The sequence below is a fragment of the Anomaloglossus baeobatrachus genome, chromosome 6 (assembly GCF_048569485.1).
Source record: "Anomaloglossus baeobatrachus isolate aAnoBae1 chromosome 6, aAnoBae1.hap1, whole genome shotgun sequence".
Taxonomy (NCBI): Eukaryota; Metazoa; Chordata; class Amphibia; order Anura; family Aromobatidae; genus Anomaloglossus; species Anomaloglossus baeobatrachus.
In genome coordinates, this window is record NC_134358.1 from 430,528,725 (window position 1) to 430,555,228 (window position 26,504).

The 26,504-nt window shown below is 46.3% G+C and overlaps 1 protein-coding gene across 2 annotated transcripts in view; it reads left to right on the forward strand.

Moving 5' to 3' along the window:
- TMEM108 (transmembrane protein 108) overlaps positions 1–24,858 on the forward strand; it is a 238,814-nt gene extending 213,956 nt beyond the window's left edge. For both annotated transcript variants that reach the window (XM_075316629.1, XM_075316630.1), the window contains exons 5-6: positions 19,356–19,510; positions 24,354–24,858. In XM_075316629.1, the coding sequence (XP_075172744.1) occupies positions 19,356–19,510; positions 24,354–24,476 (278 nt within the window). In that variant the 3' untranslated portion in view covers positions 24,477–24,858. The remainder of the gene's footprint in view (positions 1–19,355; positions 19,511–24,353) is intronic.
- Positions 24,859–26,504: the final 1,646 nt, after the last annotated feature.

Genomic DNA, 26,504 nt, shown 5'->3' on the forward strand with positions numbered 1-26,504 from the left:
TTAGCAGATGAGGTGTTTTGGATAGCGCAGGGCTGGCAGCGCAGAAAATGACCCAGGACACAGCGGGATGCAGTCATTAGCTCTTTACTCACAGTTGTCAGTTCCAGATTATCATGGCCGGTCAAATGCTGCCCTTGGAGTGCTGAGTCCTGTGGTGATGGGATCCAATCAAGCCCCAGGTAATTCGGAGGTACATAACCTGTGTCCCTTTCTGTATCCCTTTTCTGGTCAGCTTCCTGCACTGGCTTCAACCTCCTGCCCTGCACCTCACACACAGTGCCCTGAGCCGGTGTCCACAGGCCTTGTCTGGGAGTCTCTTCTACCTTATTCTCTAACCCTCTGTGGTCACCTTTTCAGCGGATTCATATGTGGCTGTGGCTTTGGCACATGAAGATACCTCAACCTCCGGTTTGCTAGCTGAGCCTGGTTGTTCTCCACTAGTCTAGGGGCTGGTTCCCCTTTGTGGCCTAGTCCCTCCACACCGATGCGTCGGATGTGGATGCAAGCCAACGGGTGGATTTCCCACTCCCTGTGGCTCTAAGACCCCTTCTTCCTTTCTTTCTGATCTTCCATCTGGTCCTAGGAGGAGCTCCTCCGGCTCCAGTCCTCAGGACCTCTCTCTTCCTTGTTGTGCTTCGTTCCACACTCCGTTCTATCTAGTGCCACCCACTAACTAACCCCACCTCCAGACTGGCTCCGGGACTGTGCTCTCCCTTAAGAGCAATCTTGCCCTAACCCTTGCCTGAAGTGGTGAGTCTATACTAAGAGTGTGTGTACAACGGCCTGTGCACTCCTCCTTACCAGGGAATGGGGTCCCACACCTCTAGCTCAGGTGAAGTACCTCTGTGGCGACTGGACCCTTAGGGGCAGGAGGAGGAGGGAAAGACACCAGATGAATGAGAGAGGTGCAATATTTTAGTTAGGTGAGTGGTGACAACCAGGGTGAGGGACTAAAGGAGATGTGAGGGAATAGGGTCATTGGTGCAGGTAGTAGGGTGAGAAGATGCGACGAGTCTGGCAACTTCTTCTGTTACCAGATCGAAAAGTGAAACTGAGTTAGATGAAGTGCAAGAGGGAAGAGAATGCGTGATATCGGGAGACTGGGAGGAAATTTCCTGTTGCATATGGGCATTTTTTTCTTTAAAATGATTGGACAGGTCATCCGCGCTGAGGTTGATGATTGGGGCCTGCACTCTTGGGCCGAGGAGAGAGTGGAAAGTGTCAAAGAATCGTTTAGGATTGTTGATTAATGAGGTGATGAGGTTGCTGAAGTACGCTTGTTTGGAAATGTGAAGGCTAGCATTGTACGTTTTAAGTATAAACTTGTAATGGATGAAATCTTCTGTCAGACGGGATTTTCTCCACAGACGTTCAGTGCACCTGGAGCACCGCTACAGAAAACGTGTTTGCAGCGTGTGCTAGGGCTGTGTCAAGTTGCTGTGGGTGTAGCAGGTGCAGCTTCATCCAGGGCATTTTGTAGTTTTCATTATAATATTTCAGAGCAGAGTCAAGAGAAGAAAAAGGAGGAAACTGGGGCCAATGAAGCCTGCAAATTCATGAGAAGCTTCTGGATTTTAATAGCAGGTATATTCCTATAAGAGTGGTAGTTGGAGGTGTCCTTAATAGGTTTACAGTTCTTGACTGAGAATGACAGAAGGTTGTGGACAGAGAGTAGTAGAGAGGAGTTAGTAAAATCTAGTAAAATCATGCACTGAGCAGAGACAGGAGAAGATCAGGTCAGTGTATTCCCATCTTCATGTGTAGGAGAGTTAGTAAGTTACGAAAGGCCAAGAGAGAAGGTTAGAGATAATAGATGAGTGGCCAATGGGGGGAAGGAATCCCAAAAAGTCCCCCATGATGAGAATGGGGAGGTTATAGGCTAGAAAGTGTGGAAGCCAGGTGGCAAAATGATCCAAGAACTGACGGGAGGGGCCTTGAGGGCGATACAGATCCGCCACTCACAAGTAAAAGGGCCTGTAAAGTCTGACAGTGTGGACAAACTATGATCATATGCTAAATTCTCTTGGATGAGACAAAATACGCTGGTGTGACCCAGCATAAGGGTAGGTCATAAATATGAGATTGAATTCTAGATGATCTGCAGTACCTGACAGCAGCTGGTACACACTGAATGAAGCTGCACTTTCTGCTATTCAATATGTGCTTAGTTGTGGCCACTATTGCAGCTCCAGTACTAGCACAACCTCTTCTGATTCAACATGTTTCTTCAGGTAAAATAATAAAGCCTATACTCACCTCCCATGCTGGTATCATTCCAGCGGTGCTGTGACTCGTGGTATCGGGGCTCATGTGACATTATGACGTCATGCAAGCTCTGCATCCAGTCAGCGCCGACTTCTGTTTCCCTGCCCTCAGACCAAACAAGCGATCAAAAAGAAGTGAGTGCAGCCGCATTAAGGGCGACGCTAGTGCAAAATTTAAAAAATGAGGCTCATGCAAATGCGGAGGTGACATGGTAGAGCTAAAGACCCTACCCACAGTTCCACCCCAAATTCAAAAAGGCTATTGCAGCAAAACCTCTAAGGTGAATTAAACAAGAACCAGTCTACAGATTTTTTTCTCTACAGCTCCATTAAATCAGTATAACAGGGCCATTATGGCCATACCTTTGTTGCTTTTCCTGATGAACACTCCCAGTTGGATAATAAAAAAGACTAGATTTATATTGTTACCAGGGGGCCTTATCCTAGGAATGGAAAAATAAAAATAACACCAAATTCAGGAGAACACCAGGTAAAAAAAATGACATATTTTGGGTTAGGAAATACAGTGTATTGATGTGTGGGGCATGAGAAAACAATTTCCGAGTACATCTTTGTAGCTCCGAAGTGATATTGAAACATTAAAGGGGTATTCTCATCTGCAAGATCCTATCCCAATATGTAGTAGGTGTAATAATATTATTAGCAAATATATCCAAATAGAAATGCAGTAGTTTGTCTGATTCACTGTTGCTTAACTCATGTGCAGGGCATTGCAGGACTTTAGGTATGCATAGTTACAACTGCAAGTAACTAACTGTCACTATGAGGGGTTGTAACCATGGATACCTAAGCTGCAATGCCCTGCACATGAAGTAAGAGACATCGCTATACCAGGAGAACTATACAACATTTCTAATGGGAGGTATTTGCTAATATTATTATTACTATGTGTGCCGCCCCTGCAGTGGTCGAACCACTTGGATCCGGGGGGGTTGATTGCTCATGGCTCGAGGGCGCCCGGACCCGAGGGCTAGGGGCCACACTCAAATTAAGAAGGGGGGCTATTTACAGGGGAGATATAGTTCATGACGCCATCCATGGTGTACGGTAATTGGGAGTACCGCCGCTGCCGTTGGGAATACCCGGGGTGATGGAGTGGGGAAGCCAGGTGACGTTGCCCTCCATGGGTAGGGACAGGCCCCGGACTCGGTGGGAAGCCGTGGGATGCAGGGGTCACTCAGGTACTCAGTCAATAAGCAGACGCTAACAACCCGGTAAACCAAATCTCGATGTATCGCTGCCTCTTGAGGGGAGCTCGTCCGGGTCCCATCCCCTATGGTGTTGCCTGGGGATCCGTGACCTGCCTCCTGGCACTTAGTTTAACTTCAAGTTGGTGGCCCAGTAGTCTGAAACTTGCCGGGCCCCGCTCCCCACTGTGGCTAAGTGTGGGAGCCTGCTCTCAGGGCTCATGCTTGAGATTTTCTGGACCGTTTATTTGGAAGGCCCTATCCCCCTCGTTGCGCTAATGCCCCAATTCTGGAGCAGGTGGGAACAGATCATAAAGGCTCCGTTCTCCTCAGGTTAATTGCCGGGTTGCCTGAAGCTTCTCCCCGACCTAGGGTCCGTGTACCCCGCCATGCCTTCGGTCCCAGACCGGTGATAGTGCCAGGCTACTGACCGTCCTCCTTGACAGGTCCTGGCACCTAGCCGCAATCCCCTACGACCGGGGGTCCGACTCCTCTAGGTCCAGACCACCGTCTGCAACCTAGACAGCTTCTCCTGGGAGCCACCACTCTCAACCTCCTCTCACTCTCACCCTTCACTACAGACTGCTCACTACACTACTCACCTCCCCTCCTTGACCCCCCAGGTGGGCGGCTCTATTCCACTAAAGCCATCCACTGGTGTGCCTGGTGGCTGTGGTGCAGTGTGTATCTAGGATTTGATTTGCTGTTGGAGGCAACACCAATAAGATAGGGACCCAGAACCATGAGGGACTTGGAATATCGCACGGAAGGGCAGTTTGTGCAGTACCTTGTGACGACCTGATAGTCCAAGGGCGTCACACTATGCCTACTACATATTGAGATAGGATCCTGAAGATGGGAATATCCCTTTATGAAGATATGTGACGCCCCGGACTAGTCGGGTCATCCCAGGTAGTCACACACAACACCACACCCCCTCCCGATTAGGTAACACCAGTCAAACTAAAAACCTTGTCACCACCCTCCAGGTTTGATGTCCACACCAAGGGGGCGGAGCCAGGTGGTTGACTCCGCCCACCGAGGAGTTCACAGGCCTGGAGGCGGGAAAACAGTCAAGTTCAAGTACGAGTGTAAGAGGAGAGGGAGCAGAGCAGACCGGGGTGTGGAAGCTCCCGGCTGCTGTGGAGTGTGGAGCGAGCTCCAGGAGTGCGGGAAGGAGCCAAGGTGGCCGGAGCAGGGTAGTAGCCCACCGGCATAGTAATCAGGCTTCGGATTGTCGCTGGGGAGTGGGCTCCCCGTTCCAAGCTGAGGAGTTGAGGAGGCTTCCTATAGTAGTGGACAGAGAGAGAAATGGCCCTGCTGTACCGGGTGTGGGATCCGAACACCCTCCGTACCAAAGGCTATGGACACCGGCAATTTCTGGTTAATTCCTGACTCTGTGTGAGTTTTCTTGCAAAGTGAACTGTGAGCAACAACATCCCCCGGTCCAACCGGGCACGCAGCTCTTAGACGGCCGTCCATCTCCCTGCACTACAAAGCCCAATGGGTCCCGGGGCCACCATCCCTACCCATGGAGGGGTTAACATCTCGCTGCATCACCATCGGCCCCCGGGTACCCCCATAACCGCAGTGGTGGTGTCCATCTTCACCTTCACCACAACCCGTGGGTGGCGTCACGGAACATAAACTACCAAAATCTCCCCTGTATATAATCACCCTTTTGTTGTGGTGCTTGGGATAACAGACCGGGTCACGCCACCGTGATACCCTCGGAAGTGACCCCTTGGCCCGGATCTGAGTACCCCCTATCCCTGGGTGACACAGATACAGTTTAAAACTATATATAAATAAGGATGAAAGTGCAGCAAGAGCAAACTGACTCACTGCAATGGTCCACCAAAAATCTTCCCAGCCTAGCAGCACTCCTAGGTGCTAAACTGACATTTTATTGATGTCAATACGTCATGGGTGAAATTTCACTTGTCATTCGTGCCCGGTCATTTCCCTATTGTGAGAAAAGGCATCAGCGCTCCGCATAGTCAACCTGTAAAAAACTGCAACAGTGACTGCCAGAGATTTCCTGGGCGATGCCTGTGACCTTTGTGCCCTTTGGGCCCCCTTCACACGTCCGTGAAACACGTGCGTGTTTGGTCCGTTTCCGTATATACCGGAGACACGGCCAAACGTGCACCAATGTTAATCTATGATTGTGGTCACACGTCCGTTATTTCATTATGTCCGTGTGTGCGTGTCCGTGATCCGTATGTGTTTGCGTTTGGCACGGATGCATGTCCGTTATCTGCACGGAGCACGCACACGTGGACACAATGAAAGTCTATGGGTATGTGCACACACGTTAGTAAACACGTATGCATCTACCTATAGTCCGTGTCCGTTTGGTGTTTTTATTTCTAGTGATGTCGGCTATTCTTTCTATTTCTGTGTATGTCGGTCAATCTCCCTGAGTACGTCGGTCGGTCTCTCTGTCTCTCTGTCGGTCTCTCTGTCGGTCTCTCTGTCCCTCTCTCACACTCTGTCGGTCAGTTTCCCCCCCTCTCTCATACTTACCGTTCCCCGATCTCCGGCGCAGCGCTGCACGGCATTCACACTGCTGCGGCGGCTTTTACTATTTTGAAAAAGCCGGACGCTCATTAAACAATCTCCTATTCCCTGCTTTCCCCGCCCACCGGCGGCTGTGATTGGTTGCAGTGAGACACGCCCACCACGCTGAGTGACAGCTGTCACACTGCACCCAATCACAGCAGCCGGTGGGCGTGTCTATACTGTGCATTAAAATAAATAAATAATTAAAAAAAACGGCGTGCGGTCCCCCCCCATTTTAATACCAGCCAGATAAAGCCATACGGCTGAAGGCTGGTATTCTCAGGATGGGGAGCTCCACGTTATGGGGAGCCCCCCACCCTAACAATATCAGTCAGCAGCCGCCCAGAATTGCCGCATACATTATATGCGACAGTTCTGGGGCTGTACCCGGCTCTTCCCGATTTGCCCTGGTGCTTTGGCAAATCGGGGTAATAAGGAGTTATTGGCAGCCCATAGCTGCCAATAAGTCCTAGATTAATCATGTCAGGCGTCTATGAGACACCCTCCATGATTAATCTGTAAGTGACAGTAAAAAAACACACACACACACCAGAAAAATCCTTTATTAGAAATAAAAAACACACACAAATTCCCTCATTACCAATTTATTAACCCCGACAAACCCTCCATGTCCGGCGTACTCCACGGACCTCCAGCATCGCGTCCAGCTCTGCTGCATGCAGGTGACAGGAGCAGCAGAAGACACCGCCGCTCCGGTCACCTCCACGCAGCTAATGAGGTGAGTAGCGCGATCAGCTGCTGTCACTGAGGTTACCCGCGGCCACCGCTAGATCCAGCGGTGGCCGCGAGTTACCTGACTGACAGCAGCTGATCGCGCTACTCACCTCATTAGCTGCGTGGAGGTGACCGGAGCGGCGGTGTCTTCTGCTGCTCCTGTCACCTGCATGCAGCAGAGCTGGACGCGACGCTGGAGGTCCGTGGAGTACGCCGGACATGGAGGGTTTGTCGGGGTTAATAAATTGGTAATGAGGGAATTTGTGTGTGTTTTTTATTTCTAATAAAGGATTTTTTCTGGTGTGTGTGTGTTTTTTTACTGTCACTTACAGATTAATCATGGAGGGTGTCTCATAGACGCCTGACATGATTAATCTAGGACTTATTGGCAGCTATGGGCTGCCAATAACTCCTTATTACCCCGATTTGCCAAAGCACCAGGGCAAATCGGGAAGAGCCGGGTACAGCCCCAGAACTGTCGCATATAATGTATGCGGCAATTCTGGGCGGCTGCTGACTGATATTGTTAGGGTGGGGGGCTCCCCATAACGTGGAGCTCCCCATCCTGAGAATACCAGCCTTCAGCCGTATGGCTTTATCTGGCTGGTATTAAAATGGGGGGGACCGCACGCCGTTTTTTTTAATTATTTATTTATTTATTTTAATACACAGTATAGACACGCCCACCGGCTGCTGTGATTGGGTGCAGTGTGACAGCTGTCACTCAGCGTGGTGGGCGTGTCTCACTGCAACCAATCACAGCCGCCGGTGGGCGGGGAAAGCAGGGAATAGGAGATTGTTTAATGAGCGGCCGGCTTTTTCAAAATAGTAAAAGCCGCCGCAGCAGTGTGAATGCCGTGCAGCGCGGCGCCGGGGATCGAGGAACAGTGAGTATGAGAGAGGGGGGGACACTTCAGTCACTCGGGGGATTAGCGGTCACCGGTGAATCCTTCACAGGTGACCACTAATCAGTACTCGACACAGACAGAGCCGCAGTATGAGGATGAAGTCGGGTGAAGTTCACCCGAGTTCATTCTCATCGCGCAACTCTGTCTGCTGTCAGCCGACATTTATAAACGACATTGTGCATCACACACACGGACATTCCACACGGACATTCCACGTACACATACACGTTAATTCCACACGCACACACGGACGTTCTGCACACAAACACGGCTAGCATACGCAATTCACACAGGTGCCACACGGACCATAAAAACGGACACAAAAACGGGACACGGACCCGAAAAACAGCCCGTAACACACGTGCGTGTTTTTCACGGACGTGTGAAGGGGGCCTTAAGCTGATTAGTTTTTTAATGCCCTACATCAAGGAGTGGCACTCCAAATGTTGTGTAACTTCCTTGGCAGCCACATCAAAGGCTATGGCTATAGAGTGATGCTGGGAGTTCTAGTTTCACAACACTTGGAGGACCACAGGTTGATGACCCCTGCCCTATACAGTAATGGATGGTCCTGACAGAGTTCCATTTAATAGGGATCATAAAGAAACTGCCGTTTGTGAAGTTCTTTGACTTGACGATGACCATGACCACTTAGTCCTTTATTATAATTTCTCAAATAATATGATACTTGTAGATTAAAATAAAATTCCCTCTTGTGATAGTTAACAAAGCTATAAGCTTCAAATAAAATAAAAATATAAAAATATCATTGCTGCCACCTAGTGGGCATCACAGTCATTGCTGTTTAAAAATGTAAATTTCTTCTATCCATTTGAAGTTATTTTTAGGAACTTGATTAGTAATTGTTCACCTTATGCTTCAATGATGAGTGGAAATGTCAGAGCTATAAATCACTGTCCACTAATGAGCCGCTCTTGTAAGCTGCAATTGAAGCGGCTGCATGATTGATTGATGATCCAATTTTGACATCTGTACTGAGAACTGCAGCAATAGCCAGAGCTGCACATTTACCCACATACTAGACAAGAACGCATGGAAGGGACTGAATGCTCGCTTATGAAAAAACGGGTTTTCGATGCCATTGGCTCTAGGGGCGCATGGCGGTGGATTTCCAAATGAATGAATTATCGTATATCAGATCCTTCTACATGAGATGCTTTTAGGGTTATTGCTCATGTCACACTCCTGGTTGTGATGGTTTAGGGATAATATCTATTGCTGGTCAGCTGAGGACGGGGTATTGATGCACACTACCAATATAGGTAAATATCAGATATTATTGATTTATTACAGTGATATTCTTATATAATAAAATTATATTGTTTAAGATAGTACAGATGGTTTATGGCAGCGGAGTGTGCACACATATGTGAATAGCCTATATAACATACACAGAATTTCACATACACACACACACACACCCTGCATACCACACACTGCATGTTACATACATATATACACACTGTATGATACACACTACATTACACATACATATACACACTGCATGTTACACACACATACACACACTGTATTATATACTCTACATTATACATACATACACACTGCATGTTACACACAAACAGCATGTTACACACACACTGTATGATAGACACTACATTACACATACACACACTGCATGTTACACACAAACATTATGTTACACACACTGTATGATACACACGATATTACACATACATACACACACTGCATGTTAAACATACTGCACGTTACACACACAATTCATGTTACACAGACGCACTGGATGTTACACACAAACTTCATGTTATATACACAGTTCATATTACATAAACTGAATGTTACATACACATGCACACACTGCATCTTAGGCCTCTTTCACATGTCAGTGAAAAACACGTTTTTCATGGCCATGTTGAAGGTGGTATGTCTCTCAATGTGCCATGATTTTGGCACACGTGTGTTCTCCGTGTGCTATCTTAGATAGCACACAGAGATCAGGAACTTTTTACTCACCTGTCCCCAGCACTGCTGTCCCTGGTGCTGATGTCTTTGGCGCTATGGACACACTTGCTTCCGGGTCCACAGTGCATTGACCATGCAGTGAGCATAATGAGCAGGCCCTGAAACAAGTGACAGCAGCGCTGGAGACAGGTGAGTATAGAAATTCATTTTATTTCACAGACATGTGTGGTCACACCTGATGTCATACTGATGTCACACCATAGTGTTGTCCGTGTGACATCAGTGCTGCCAGAGGAAAACAAACTTGTCTCTATGCGGAACACACGGACATGTGTGTGCGCCACATGGACACATGATCCGTGAAAACTCACTGATGTGTTCACAGTCCCATTGATTTTAATGGGTCTACGTATGTCAGTGATTCCAGTACGCATAAAAACGGCATCATTCGTACCATACTGACGTGTGAAAGAGGCCTTAGGCAGCTGTTTCTATGGGTACTGAAGTACAGTTATCGGCCTTTCAAAATTTTTTACACTTTTATTGGCATGGATTCAATATTTACAGTGTTGATCCTTATTTTTCAAGACATCTGCAATTTGCCCTCACATACTGGACCAGCTTCTGGGTCATGTCTTGATGATGACAACCCATTCCTGTCTAGTCCGTGCTTGTGTAGCGCCCCACGGGGCCTGCAGGGCTACTACCCGTCACCGGGCCAGTGGTATTTTGGTGTTGCTGTGACTGGCCTGACCCGGTTCTGTGGCTCCGTCGGCTACATGAAAAGAGGGTGCAAGGGGGATGGGGGTTTTTGCTTTGTAGCGCCACCTGTGGTGCGTGGTCAGAGATTAGCTGCCGCTGCGAGATGTTGCTCTCCTCCGGGGCTGATGTTACCGCAGCTCAGATAGTCCAGCTCCCCACAGGTGGTGTGAGCCCAAGGGAGGACGGTAGTGACGGGGGGAAGGGCCGTTGGCGCCGAAGCACGGGGCAACAGCGCCAGTAATAAGAGGCTGAGGCAGCAATTGCTGGTCCAGGTCTTTTACTCGCAGTCCTTAGAATGCTGCCCTCAGGGTACCAGTCACTGCCGTGCTGGGCCCCAGGCGATCCTGGATGAATCTGAGGTCACCACCGGTGTTATGGAGCGTGTGAGACCTTCCTCCTTGCATGTTGTAGTGTGGATCCCCGTGGTTTGAAGCTACTTGGGGACCTTGGTGTCCTTGGCTTTAGTTACCGCAGGCAGCCAGTGAAAAACAATTATGGGCCCGACCATGGTCTTGACTCCTGTCTCTATATGCTGCTGTGCCCCAGGATCTCTGTGGTGGTGGGCAATGGGACATGAAATCCTCCTTCCCTGCAGATTCTGCTAGTCAAATATGGAGTATGTTTTACTCTAGGGCTCTGCACCCTGAAGGGGTTGTTGGGGGCTCACCCTCCGGCTACCGAGTTGCTCCTCTGTCTCACCAGCTCCACCCGGTCATCTCTTGTTTCCCCCAGTCTGCCCGGTCCTTTCCAGTCTGCCCAGTCCTAATGGAGGTAGCTCTGAAGCATGCCCCTCCACTGCCGTGGTCCTATGAGTCCATGATGTCCTGGCACTCTCTTTCTCTCCTTCCCCGGGATAGCTTTGAAGCACTCAATCCGGGCGGTCTTTCTGAGGAGAGCTTATTAGCACACCCCTCAGTGACTTGTTCCTTCTCCTGTGACTCAGTCTGATCTGAAGTGATTTTCTGTGTGTTCTGTAACTTCCTTAGTTAGCCTCCACCTTCCTAATGACTCACCCTGCCCGGGAAAAACCCATTGCTATGGTGACCACCTGTGTTCTGTAACTGCTGGCTGGCTGTGCTGTGTAAGTTATGAACACAGGATGTTGTGTAAGCTCTGACCACCAGTGGTTAACCTTTTCTTACACGGGATAAGTACTGCACCTTAAGACAGATGCAATAACCTGTGGCGACTGAAGCCTCAGGGGCGCCACACTTGCAGGTTCACAATTTCTGTGTTTTTTTATTTATCCACCTACTTTTTGACGATTGATCATAGGTTCTCAATGAGATTGAAATTTAGGGAGTTTCCTGGCCGTGGACCCAACATTTCAATGTTTTGCTCACTGAGTTGCTTAGTTATCACTTTCGCCTTTTGACATGGTGCACCACCATGATGGAAAAGCTTATTTATCACCAAATTCCTTTGATATAGCTGTATGAGGGCTTGTAGGGTTCTAAGGGATGTGTTAAACTTTGGAAAGACTCTGTAGATTTTACCATGAAATGTCATTGAAAATGGTAAAAAGAAAAACTCAAAGTTTGGCAGAATTGCAAAAAACAACCTAGAAATGTTTTTTATTTACATCAACACCAAAAATGCATATTTTTTTTTCTAAATGGGGAAAAAAACGTTCCTATTGATAGATATATAGATAGATAGTATACCACAAAAGTGAGTACACACCCTCCCATTTTTGTAACTTTTTTATTATATATTTTCATGGGACAACACAAGTTATGACACTTTGATACAATGTAAAGTAGTCAGTGTGCAGATTGTATAACAGTGTAAATTTGGTGTGCCCTATCAATAACCAGCCATTAATGTCTAAATCGCTGACAACAAAAGTGAGCACACCCCTAAGTGAAAATGTCCAAATTGAGCCCAATTAGCCATTTTCCTCCCCAGTGTCATGTGACTCGTTAGTGTTACAAGGTCTTAGGTGTGAATGGGGAGCAGGTGTGGTAAATTTGGTGTTATCACTCACACACGCTCTCATACTGGTTACTTCAAGTTCTACATGACACTTCATAGGCTATAGCAAAAAATTCTATGAGGATCTGAAAAAAAAACAATTGTTGCTTTACGTAAAGATGACCTAGGCTATAAGAAGATTGCCAACACCCTGAAACTGAGATACAGCATGGTGGCCAATACCATACAGTGGTTCAACAAGACACGTTGCACTCACCACAGGCCTCACCATGGACAACCAAAGAAGATGAATGCACGTGCTCAGTCATAGTCAGAGGTTGTATGAGTGCTGCTAGCAGTGCTGCAGAGGTTAAAGGACATGGATTACTAGAAGCATGTCTTGTGGACTGATGAAATAAATTTATTTGGTTCAATAGTGTCAATCATGTGTGGGAGCTACTAGGTGAAGAGTACAAAGACAAGTGTGTCTTGCCTACGGTCAAGAATGGTGGTGGGAGTGTCGTGGTTTGGGGCTGCATGAGCGCTGCTGGCTGTGGGGAACTACAGTTTATTGAGGGAACCATAAAAGCCAACATGTACCATAATATACTGAAGCAGAACATGATCCCCTCTCTTCAGAAACTGGGTCGCAGGGCAGTATTCAAACATGATAACGACCCCAAAACCTCCAAGAAGATCACTGCCTTGCTAAAGAATCTGAGGGTAAAGGTGCTAGACTGGATAAGCATGTCTCCAGACCAAAACCCTATTGAGCATCTATGAGCATCCTCAAATGGAAGGTGGAGGAGCTCAGTGTCTCTAACATCCACCAGCTCCGTGATGTTGTCATGGAAGATGGAAGAGGATTCCAGTTGAAACCCGTGAAGATCTAGGGAACTCCATGCCCAAGAGAGTTAAGGCAGCGTTTGAAAATAATAGTGGCCACATTCTGGGCACAATTTGGCCATTTTCACCTATGGGGTGTACTCACTTTTGTTGACAGCAATTTTGATATTAATGACTGTGTGAGTTATTTAGAGGGCACACCAAATTTATACTGTTATACCAGCTGAACACTGACTTCTGAGTTGTCCCATGAAATGATATAATAAAAAATGTGCAAATATGTGAGGGATATACTTCCTATTGTGATGTACTGTATATATATATGTAAAAAAAACAAAAAAGATGTATAAATAAATGATGTTTTACCTTTCATATATATGATAGTAATACAATAAATAATTAGATGTGCCTATTATGCACATTCTTCAATGTGTTATATCCTTACATTTGAAGACCTCCATCACTCTATGGATATTGTCGGATGCTTTCCATGCATCACTGTTCTGACTTCCCCAGATGCAACATTAAAATTCATGACTGTAAGAACACAGGGTAAGGACGGTGATTGTACTGTAACTATAGCAACCTGATTAAATGTAGAATAATGGCAGAAGTAAATAATAGAAACCTATGAGTCAGATGCACAGCAGCACATTCATTTCATTAGTTCTGCTGATGTCAGACAACAGACAACGTGCAAAGCATTCAGACTGGGGAAACGTCAGCAAAACCTACAGATAAAAGGATTGCCCTGGAGTTGGCACTAATGATTGGTTCTACGGAGAAGTGGTGCTTCAATAGCACTAGCGAGAAAGACAGTTTAGGACATAGGGCACCGCATTTGACAAATGTGTAATATATGACCCTAATAGAATAGCTCTAAGACCAATGTAGAGTAAAGGACTGGCCTTTACTAGTACTGTATTTTATTTGATGTATTGTTATAGAGAGTCTATACATATGGGCACTGTGAAGAAAAAGCACTAGGCGTAGATATTAAATGCCAAGCCCATGAATGGGATACCGTTCGCAAGAAATTCACCCCTGGATCGTACACATTGCTCTCTCCTCTCCAATAAAATAATATAATGTTCTGCATGCTTTGCTCCTCTACTAGAGAAAGGAACACATTTTCTCCATCTTCCTTCTTCTATTCCCAGAAAACAACCAATTGCCACAATTTCTACACCATAGTTACATAGTTACATAGTTACTTAGGCTGAAAAAGACCTAGGTCCATCCAGTTCAACATTCCTTCTCCAATTCTACATTTGGTCACTAAGTCACTTATAACCAACAATGTTGTGTGTACTGAGGAAATCATCCAGCCCTTTTTTAAAAGCTGTTATGGTATCTGCCATTACTACCTCTTGTGGTCGGTATTCCACAATCTGACTGCTCTAACTGTAAAGAACCCTTTCCTATTTAGCTGTTGGAATCGGTTTTCTTCCACTCGCAGTGTATGCCCCCTGGTCCTTAGTACTGTCTTTGGAAGAAATAAGTCATGTGCAAGTCCTTTATATTGACCACACATGTATTTATACATATAAATGAGATTTCCTCTGAGACGTCTTTTTTTCTAAGCTAAACATATCTAACTTTTCAACCTGTCATGATATGGGAGGCCTTCCATTCCTTGTAGTAGTCTAGTTACCTGCCTTTGAACTGACTCTAACTTCTGAATGTACTTTTTAAAATGTGGAGCCCAAAACTGGACCCCATATTCCAGATGTGGCCTTACAAGTGATTTATCTCTATAACAATACGTTGGGATCACGGGATCTAATCTCTCTTTTTATACACCCTAAAATCTTGTTTGCTTTAGCAGCTTCTGCCTGACATTGCGTACTGCTACTCAGCTTATTTGTAATGAGAATACCCAAGTCCTTCTCCTATTCTGTAGTCCCGAGTTTACTTCCATTTGATATATACGCAGCTATAGGATTGCTCTGTCCTAGGTGCATTACTTTACTTACTTTACATTTATCAATATTAAATCTCATTTGCCAAGTATCTGCCCATTCTGACATCTTATCCAGATCTTTTTGTCATATTGTACTATCAAGGTCAGTTTTTAATATCCTACATAGTTTGGTGTCATCAGCAAAGACTGACACTTTATTAATGACCTTGTGGGTGGGATTGATAGTAAAGAGATTAAAAAGAATTGGTCCTAGCACAGATCCCTGCGGCACCCCACTGCTGACTATAGCCCATTTAGAGAATGTACCATTTATGACTACTCTTTGTTTCCTATCTTTTAGCCAATTCCTTACCCAGTTGCATATAGTTTCCCCTAGCCCTTGCTTCTGGAGCTTTAGTATAAGGCTATTATGTGGTACAGTATCAAATGCCTTTGCAAAGTCCAAATAAATCACATCAGCTGCATTACCAATATCCAGGTTTGCACTTACCCCCTCATAGAACCCCAACAGGTTGGTTAGACACGACTTATCTTTCATGAATCCATGCTGTCTGTCAGTTATTATATTATTTTCTGCAATATATTTTTGCATGTCATCCCTTAAAATGCCCTCAAAAACTTTGCATACCACTGATGTCAGGCTTACTGGACGGTAGTTGCCTGGATCTACCCTCTTACCTTTCTTAAATATCGGTACCACATCAGCAATCCTCCAATCTTGAGGCACCAACCCTGATTGGGAACAATAGAAATTTATAGCGTCCGGTCTCTGAGTGCCAAAGGCTTTCTCAAATATATCTCATCCACAGGGTATATAAAACTCCCAGCCTATTATTCAGGATGGGACTTAGACCAAATGCACAGTGTGTTAGGTGTGGACAGGATGATGCCCATTTGATGCATGTTATGTGTGAGTGTGGACACATTGGTGATTTCTGGAAACAAACCCTGGGACTCATAGACCAAATATATCATATCACAATACAGCCGTCACCTCGTTTATGTTTGTTGAGTCTGTGGGAGGGAGGAGTAGACCCGGACTCTCCAACAGCCCTGGGAATAGCACGTATCCTGTATCAAGCAAGTAAGATACTGGCATACCATTGGTTAGATCCTCCTCCACCAACGTTATCAGAGCTTAAAAATAAATTAAATAACGTCATTAGATTGGAAAGGGGAGTTTATTTAAAAAGAAAAACACTGAGAAAGCTTTACAAAATCTGGCAGCCATGGATGGAGTCGCCGGGTCTCCCCTCTGGGGCACTAGTGCAGGATGCAATGTTGGACCAGTTACTGTTGTGCTTGCAGTGAATGGAACGTTTGGGGAGTAAAAGTTAAAACTAGTGTTTTACGTGGCAGAGTGGACTTTGAGCAGCGCTGTGGGAGGGGCCGGAAGGGTGTGATTGATGATTAAACAGGGAGAGAGAGGCAAGTGGGTATGGAAATATGATGCGGAGCGACACGGCTGATGGAGGAGACTTTTCTATTAGACTGAGGTATTATTGCATAATTTAAACTTTTGTTTATCTGTGGAGCCATGTTGTTTGTAGGCTCAATTTATATAACTGATCTAAGAATCCTTTTTTTTTTTTTTTTTTTATATACAGAGAAAGAACCTGATTTATAGACAACATATGTTTTTCCAATGTACGCTTTTACTAGTTATATAAGATGCAATATATTTTCTCTGTATTGATTCTTAGGCGGGCTTTGCACACTACGACATCGCAGGTGCGATGTCGGTGGGGTCAAATTGAAAATGACATACTTCCGGCATCGCATGTGACATCGTAGTGTGTGAAGGTTCGATGATACGATTAACGAGCGCAAAAGCGTTGTAATCATATCATCGGTGCAGCGTCGGCATAATCCATAATTACGCTGACGCGACGGTCCGATGTTGTTCCTCGCTACTGCGGCAGCACACTTCGCTGTGTGTGAAGTCGTAGGAGCGAGGAACATCTCCTACCGGCGTCACCGCGGCTTCCGTAGGATATGCGGAAGGAAGGAGGTGGGCGAGATGTTTACATCCCGCTCATCTCCATCCCTCCGCTCCTATTGGCCACCTGCCGTGTGACGTCGCTGTGACGCCGCACGACCCGCCCCCTTAATAAGGAGGCGGGTCGCCAGCCAGAGCGACGTCCCAGGACAGGCGAGTCCATGTGAAGCTGCCGTAGCGATAATGTTCGCTACGGCAGCTATCACAAGGATATCGCAGCTGCGACGGGGGCGGGGACTATCGCGCTCGGCATTGCAGCATCGGTCTGCGATGTCGCAGCATGCAAAGTACCCCTAAGTTGTTTAATAAAAAAGATCTGATTTAAAAAAAAAAGAAATTTATAGCGTCAGTGCCAGAATTACTCTTGTGTTTATGTTTTTACATCAGTGTTTACCAGCATTTTTCTATTATTAATGTTCTTTAAGCTGCGAGCTCAGTGACTCTGCGATGTAGGCTGAGCAAGCTACCGAGATTTGTGATTGACTGCACCGGTGCTGTTACCGCTGCAAGCAAAACACTTAGGGGCACTTTGCACACTACGACATCGCAGGTGCGATGTCGGTGGGGTCAAATTGAAAGTGACGCACATCCGGCGTCGCAGGCGATATCGTATTGTGTAAAGCATTTTTGATACGATTAATGAGCGAAAAAGCGTCGTAATCGTATCATTGGTTTAGCCTCGGTCATTTCCATGAATTTGGAAATACCGATGTTACGATGTTGTTCCTCGTTCCTGCGGCAGCACACATCGCTGTGTGAGAAGCCACAGGAGCGAGGAACATCTCCTACCTGCGTCACCTCGTCTCACGCCACCTATGCGGAAGGAAGGAGGTGGGCGGGATGTTTACGTCCCGCTCATCTCCGCCCCTCCACTTCTATTGGCCGCCTGCCTGTGACGTCGCTGTGACGCCGCACGACCCGCCCCCTTAATAAGGAGGCGGCTCGCCAGCCAGAGCGACGTCGCAGGGAAGGTAAGTGCGTGTGAAGCTGCCGTAGCGATAATGTTCCCTACGGCAGCTATCACCATGATATTGCAGCTGCGATGGGGGCGGGGACTATCGCGCACTGCATCGCAGCATCGGCTTGCGATGTCGTAGTGTGCAAAGTGCCCCTTAGACCATAGCAGCAGAGTGGAGCCGGCACTGGATCGGGTGAGAATGAGTACCTACTCACTTTGTTATGCTACGTATATAAAAGTGTTTGGGATCCAATTTTTTAATTTTTTAAAAATGGAAAATCCTTTTAAAATGTGGGAGGTGATATTAAAGGGAACCTGTCACTAGATTGAGACCATCCAACCCATAAATCAACATATGGCTGTGCAATTTCAGCCAGTTATGTCTTTCTTTGAAATGCCGCCGTGTTTCAGAGATAACATAGTTTGAAAAGCTGGTTGAGGACATTAGGGAAAGAACTGACTAGTCTGATTATACTTCCGGCCGGCTTTTCCCTGCCCTACTACAATTGATTGACAGATCTCTCCCGATGTGCACAGATGACCTGTCAATCAACTGAAGCATGGCAGAGAGAAGCCATCAGGGATTACATCCAACTAGTCAGGTCTTTCCCTATTGTCCTGGACCGGCATTTCAAAGTGTTTTCTCTGATGTATTGTTGTGTTACCTGCCTGCAATCAGGCTCTCATTAATGCTGCGCTACATACACAGCATTTTTCAGAGGTGTTCTTGTGTTTGTTGTTTTAGAGCTTCTCAGTTTTATTATTATTATTATTATTATTATTTTCAAAGCCCAGCATGCTCTAGTTTGTTGATTTTTCTGGTGTCTATCTCTTAGGTTTCTCCCTAGGACTTAAAATTGACATTTTTACCTACAAGACCCCCTTGTTTCATGTGCACCAAAAAAAAAAAAACAAGATGTGCCAAATTTATCATCCAGTACAAGTAACTGATAAATTTGGTGCACCCAAAGGGCCTGATCAACGCTGGAATTCCAACACCCAGCACCCCCATTTATCAGCTGTTTGCAGCCTCAACAGCAGCCTGATCTAAACAGTGTTGGAATCAGAAAACACCGCTCTGTCACAATGTACTGCCAGGTAATGTGGATCGGACATTATTATTATTAGAGTACACACTTATCTGCAGTACCGACAGCAGCCGCTTCAAGAACTGCTTACATGCGGTGCCCCACATTGAGTCCATTAGTATTGATCACCTATCCTAAAGTATAGTTGTGGAAAAAGACTTTTAAGATTATAAACTTTGCCAATAGACAACCTGTAACCATTCTGTTATGCTTCGTTTCCAGCTGTCTTATTGACTGTGTGCTGTATGAGACGGAAGAAGAAGGCTTCTAACCCCGAGAATAATTTAAGTTACTGGAATAATGCAATTACAATGGACTATTTCAACAAGCATGCGGTGGAGTTACCACGAGAGATCCAGTCTCTGGAGACATCAGAGGTAATGCTCTGGATAGGACCGCCTTTCACAGGTTACAACTAGTGTTGAGCGAGTAGTTAACTGTTCGTATTTTCTATGCTGTTAGCGAGTACTGTCTGCTACTCGCATATTCGTTACGAGTAGCGGGCGCAATTTAAGTCAATGGGAAATATTAGCGAGTAACCCAAAAGCCGTACTATTCGTTACTGGCACGAAAAGTATAGCTTTCGGGTTACTCGCTACTTAGCGAGTATTTCCCATTGACTTCAATTGTGCCTGCTACTCGTAACGAATATGCGAGTAGCGGACAGTACTCGCTAACAGCCTAGCCAGTACGAATAGTCAACTACTCGCTCAACACTAGTTACAACATGTTTATTGCAATGGTAAATAAACACAATGTGTTGTAAAAAATAAATGACGTTTAATCAGCTGAATGCAGGGTTAAAAATAATAAACAGCAAAGCCCATACATTACTTTGATATATATATGTCCAGTCCTTATGAATGGCTAACAGTATATGCGACATAGAGGTAAGCGTGAAGATGAAAGGTTCAACCTTCTCTCCCTTCACAGCCGCCTCCATCTCAAGAAGTGTGCTCAGGATTGTGCCAGGCGTTCAAGGCTCCTTTCCTTCATATCAGCATTAAAGGGAATAAAGGCGCCACCTGCTGGAGCTGCTCGGAACTGTAAACTGACCTACTCTTATTACTTAAAGCACAACTCCATTGTTGGGGGGTTTTTTTTAGCACTGGAATGATGCTTTTAATTTAAGGTCTTTGCCCCAGTCGTCTGGCGTTTTCACCTTTTTTCAATGACGCTCCGGTTCCGCTCTCATCTTGTGACCGTAACTTCTGACTGGAAGATGAGAGACATAACAAGGCTTTCATAGACTTGTATTGAAAAGTCACCTCAGAGCACTCCATGAAACACTGGAGCAGCCGGCAGGTCGCAAACTGCCAGAGATCAACCGGAGTGACGCTGGAAACAGATGAAGATGTAGGAGGGTGAGTATAGGAAAGGGGGCAGGGGACTTAGATTAGATGCACCACTTCATCCGTGCAATAAAAAAAATACTGGAGTAGTGCTTTAATTACTTTCTTCATCAATTACCTATCACACAATTATTTATAACCCACAATACCATTTGTTATGAGAAAACCATCTAGCCATTTTTCAAATGCTGATATAGTATCTGCCATTAGTAACTCTTGTGATAGGGCGTTTCAAATTGTGACTACTCAATTGTTTTTTACATTAAAGAGAAATTTACTGTCCCAACAAAGTGAAGAATGTTTCTGAAATCTTATGTACATGTTGCTTATTTTTTTTCCAGCAATTTTAAATCCACCACAGTTATTTCTTTCAGTGTTTTTGCAGCGTTTTTCACCCACTCTAATGCATGGGGAAAAAAACACATCAAAAATGCATGCAAAAATGTGGTAAAAACAAAAGTTTTTTATGCAGCATTTTTCCTTGCAAGAAACAAATTTTTAATGCAGCAAATACATAAGGTGTGCACATACAGTGGGTAAAAAAAGTATTTAGTCAGCCACCAATTGTACAAGTTCTCCCACTTAAAAAGATGAGAGAGGCCTGTAAGGCTGCTTTCACACTTGCGTTCAGCGCAATCCGCCGCTATGGAAAATAGCGCAGTCCGTTAACGGCCTGCACTATTCTCCATAGACTTATATTGACGACGCACTGTGACGCAAGTGTCTGCATTGCATCTGCTGGCCGACGCTGAGTCGTTATTTTGACTCAGCGCCGAGTGGAGGGAATGCTACATGTAGCGTTTTTGGTGTCATTAAAACAACGCACCTTGGCGTTGTCTACTGATTGTCTATGGTGGCGGATTCCGCTGACGGACTCCATCACGTTCTACTGAGCATGCTCAGCATGTCCAGCAGAATGATCTAAATAATTTAAAATCACTCCTGGTCTCTCCCACCCCTCTCACCCCCTCGTGTGTGCAGTGTGGATGGGGTCTGTAGTGCCGGTGAGTGCGGTGATGATGGGGGCTGTATTGCCGGTGTGTGCGGTGATGATGGGGGTGGCAGTGCCTGCATGTGTGCGGTGAAGATGGGGGTGGTAGTGCCTGCGGGTATGCGATGATGATGGGGGCTGTAGTGTCGGTATGTGCGGTGATGATGGGGGCGGTAGTGCCTGCGTGTATGCGGTGATGATGGGGCGGTAGTGCCTGTGTGTGCGGTGATGATGGGGGCAGTAGTGCCTGCGTGTATGCGGTGATAATGGGGGCTGTAGTGTCGGTGTGTGCGGTGATGATGGGGGCGGTAGTTCCTGCATGTATGCGGTGATGATGGGGGCGGTAGTGCCTGTGTGTGTGGTGATGATGGGGGCAGTAGTGCCTGCGTGTGTGTGGTGATGATGGGGGTGGTAGTGCCTGTGTGCGGTGATGATGGGGGCGATAGTGCCTGCGTGTGTGTGGTGATGATGGGGGCGGTAGTGCCGCTGACGGATTCCTGCGAAATAACTCATCCGTTGGGTCCGTTAGCAACACAGAAATTGACGGATGCGTAGTTTCGACGCAGCAACGGACCTGGCGGATGAGACACAATGCAAGTGTGAAAGTACCCTAATTTACATCATAGGTAAACCATAACTATGAGAGTAAAAATGAGAAAACAAATCCAGAAAATGACCGTGTCTGATTTGGCAAGATTTTTTTTGCAAATTATGGTGGAAAATAAGTATTTGGTCAATAACAAAAGTTCATCTCAATATTTTGTTATATATCCTTTGTTGGCAATAACAGAGGTCAAACGTTTTCTGTAAGTCTTCACAAGGTTGGTACACACTGTTGGTGGTATGTTGCCCATTCTTCCATGCACATCTCCTCTAGAGCAGTGATATTATAGGCATTATACTGGGCAACACGGACTTTCAACTCCCTCCAAAGATTTTCTATGGGGTTGAGATATGGAGACTGGCTAGGCCACTCGAGGACCTTCATATGCTTTTTACAAAGCCACTCCTTCGTTGACCTGGTGGCGTGCTTGGGATCATTATCATGCTGAAAGACCCAGCCATGTTTCATCTTCAATGCTGATGGAAGGAGGTTTGCACTCAAAATCTCACAATACATGACCCCATTCATTTTTTCATGCACACGGATCACTCGTCCTGGTCCCTTTGCAGAGAAACAGCCCCAAAGCATGATATTGCCACCCCCATGCTTCACAGTAAGTATGGTGTTCTACAGTATAGGGTGCTTTACATGCTGCGACATCGCTAGCGATTGCTAGCAATGTCGAGCGCGATAGCACCCGCCCCGTAGTATGTGCGACATTTGGTGATCGCTGCCGTAGCGAACATTATCGCTACGGCAGCATCACACGCACATATCTGTGCAGCGACGTCGCTGTGACCGCCGAACAATCCCTCCCTCAAGGGGAAGGTGTGTTCGGCGTCACCGCAACGTCACTAAGCGGCCGACCAATATAAGCGGAGGGGCGGAGATGAACGTAACATCCTGTCCACCTCCTTCCTTCCGCATTGCCGGTGGACACAGGTAAGGAGATGTTCGTCGTGTCTGTGGTGTCACACATAGCGATGTGTGATGCTGCAGGAACGACGAACAACATCGTACCTGTGGCAGCAGCGATATTAAGGAAAGGAGCGACGTGTCAACGATCACCGTTTTTGACCGATTTTGCGATCGTTGATCATCGTTCCTTAGTGTCACACGCTGCAATGCCGCCACCAGTGCCGGATGTGCGTCACTATCGACTTGACCTGGACAATATATCGGTAGCAATGTCGCAGCGTGTAAAACACCCTTAAGAGTTGTGTTTCTACAAACAGTTCTACTTTGGTTTTATCAGACCACATGACATTCTCCCAATACTCTTTTGGATAATTCAAATGCTCTCTAGCAAAATTCAGATGGGCCCGGACATGTACTGGCTTAAGCAGGGGGGGGGCACATCTGGCACTGCAGGATCTGAGTCCCTGGTGGCGTTGTGTGTTACTGAGGGTAGTCTTTGTAATGGTGGTCCCAGCTTTATGCAGGTCATTCACTAGGTCCCCCCCCTTGGTTCTGGGATTTTTGCTCACCGTTCTTGTGATCATTTTGGCCACACGGGGTGAGATCTTGCATGGAGCCTTAGATCGAGGGAGATTATCAGTGGTCTTGTATGTCTTCCATTCTCTTATTATTGCTCCCACAGTTGATTTCATCACACCAAGCTGCTTGCCTATTGCAGATTCAGTTTTCTCAGCAGGGTTATAATTTTGTTTCTCTGTCCTTCGACAGCTCTTTGGTCTTCACCATAGTGGAGTTTGGAGTGTGACTGTTTGAGGTTGTAGAAAGGTGTCTTTTATACTGATAATAACGTCAAACAGGTGCCATTACTACAGGAGCCTCTTAAAGAAGAAGTTACAGGTCTGTGAGAGCCAGAAATTCTGCATGTGTTTAGATGACTAAATACTTATTTTCCACCATAATTTGCAAAAACAATCTTGTCACATCAGAAAAGGTAATTTTCTGGATTTGTTTTTTCATTTTGTCTCTTATAGTTGTGGTCTACCTATGATTTCAATTTCAGGCCTCTCTCATCTTTTTAAGTGGGAGACCTTGCACAATTGGTGGCTGACAAAATACTTTTTTCCCACTGTACCTAACATCTTATTTGCTTATGCCGCTGCTGCTTGACATTGAGTCTGACTGCTTAGCTTACATGTACGCACAAGTCTAACCAAGTCTATGATTTTATCCTCTGTTCTCCAATAACATGGAGTATAACAATATTTTTAGGAGAAGAGAAGGGAATAGATCATTTTTGTAAGCTGTTGAGGTACATTCAACTTTTCATAATGATGTCTCCATTTTCAATCCTACAGGACCATCTCTCACAACCACGTTCTCCAGCCAATGGAGATTATCGAAACAGTGGAATGGTTCTCGTCAACCCATTTTGTCAGGAAAATCTTTTTTCAGCACATGAGCAAGTTTCTGAAATATGACAGTGACTGAGAGGAGATTCATTTAATACTGTGTTTTCCATCCAGGACATAAACAGCCTTGAATGAAATGGTCGACTTGTAACCAAACAATGGAGATGTGAAAACTTTGATTTCTTGACCTACAGTAGAAAGTGGATAAAAGGTGGTTTAACGTTTAGTTGGATTTAGTTGAATTTACAACCATCCCAACCTCCCATCTCCAAAGTTCCCTAAAGTGGATCAGACACCTATATCATATAAATATGCTTTGTGTACCCCCTTTTCCTTCAATGACTATAATGTTTTCAGCTTGTTTTCCTAAGAATTGTCATCTTTTTACAATTGTGGTAAGAATTTACAGAATAATCTGTTGCTTTATAAATAAAGTTATTTATATGTAAAACTGTGGGTTTTTTGCTAATAAAATCTAAGTAGATCTTACATAGAATATGCTGTATTTCAGTTTATAATTAGTATTTATATTTTATATGCTTTTACAACCACTACTCAATAATTTATTGATTGTCAGTCATTTAAATGCCTATTTACATGGGCAGACCAAAGTAAACGACACGCACTGAGCGATCTATACTAGATCTATACTAGATCACTCAGTGCCCATAGGCTGCCATAATTCTCGGCAGCACGAGTTTACACAGATCAATTTGTCCAATAAACGAGCATTTTGCTTATTTATTGGATGATTGACAGCCTGTTGACATGGCAAGATGAATATGATCATGAAACAAGTGTTTTTATCAATGGCTGTTCACGATTATCTTGCCATGGCAGATAATTGGCGATATATGTGTCGCGGGCGGAGGAGGGGACGCCGCGCTCTCCCACTGCTCGGGTCCGGCTGCCGCGGCTGCTGCGGCCTGCCGCTGCTCGGTGGCTCGAGCGATGGGCCGGATCCCGGGGACTCGAGCGGCGCTCCTCGCCCGTGAGTGAAAAGGGGAATTGGTGTTTTGGGATAGTTTATTGTCCGTGACGCCACCCACGGTTGTGGTGATTTGTTAACACCACCGCTGCTCTGTATGGGGAGCCCGGGAGTGATGGTATGGAGCAGCCAGTTGTTGATGTGCCCTCCGTGGGTAGGGGTTGTGGTGCTCCCGGGGCCCGGTGATGGGATTGGGATGGTGGACAGGCAGGTCTGGGGCCTGTGGAGGTGCAGGGGCAGCGCTGTGCCGCACGGCACGGAGGTACTCACTCAGACAGTAAACACGACACAGTTCTCGGTAAACAAACGGCTGGTTGGACGGGTCCCTCGGACGGTTCATGGTGCTGATGTTCCCTGCAGTTAGCGGTGACGGTCTCTTCTCTGCACCTATGAAAGTCTCTTTGGTAGCGATGGGTCCCCACCGGTTACCCACTCCTCTGCTTCAAGCTGGGCCGAAGGAGCTCTACTCTTGCCCGCAGGCGCTGGCCCTGGGAAACTGGTGCCCTGGCGGTGGCGGTGTCTCCCCTTCACGGTCGGGCTGTTGCCTTCAATCGGGACTTGGTTGTTAGGAGACAGACGTCCCCTTCACTGACGGATTTGGCAAATTATGGCGACTCCTAGCCTTGCCGGGATCCGAGAGGCCCCTGTCCTGGTGCTGACTGTTCTTCGTATACTGCTCCGGTACCGCCGGGTCACCACCCGTCCGCGGTCCTTCCAGCAACCTCCGAGCAGTCCCCCTGCAGACTATCACCGCCGTCTGCTGACCTTGCTGTCACTGTCCGGGGCACACACCCGGACCAACTTCAGGCTTTACAAACTGTTTCTTTTCACTTTACTTCAGCTTCTCTCCTAAGCTCCTCTACCACTTCCATCTACTTTCACTTCCCTCACTCAACTGCCTGGTTTTCCCGCCTCCAGGGCTGTGAACTCCTCAGTGGGCGGAGCTAACCGCCTGGCCCACCCCCTGGTGTGGACATCAGCCCCTGGAGGAAGGCAACAAGGATTTTGGGTTAGCTTGATGTACCTGCAGGGAAGGTGGGGTGCGTGTGGTGTTGTGACCAGTGACCCCTGGGTTGCCCAGGGCGTCACATATGTATAGTCCCTCTATA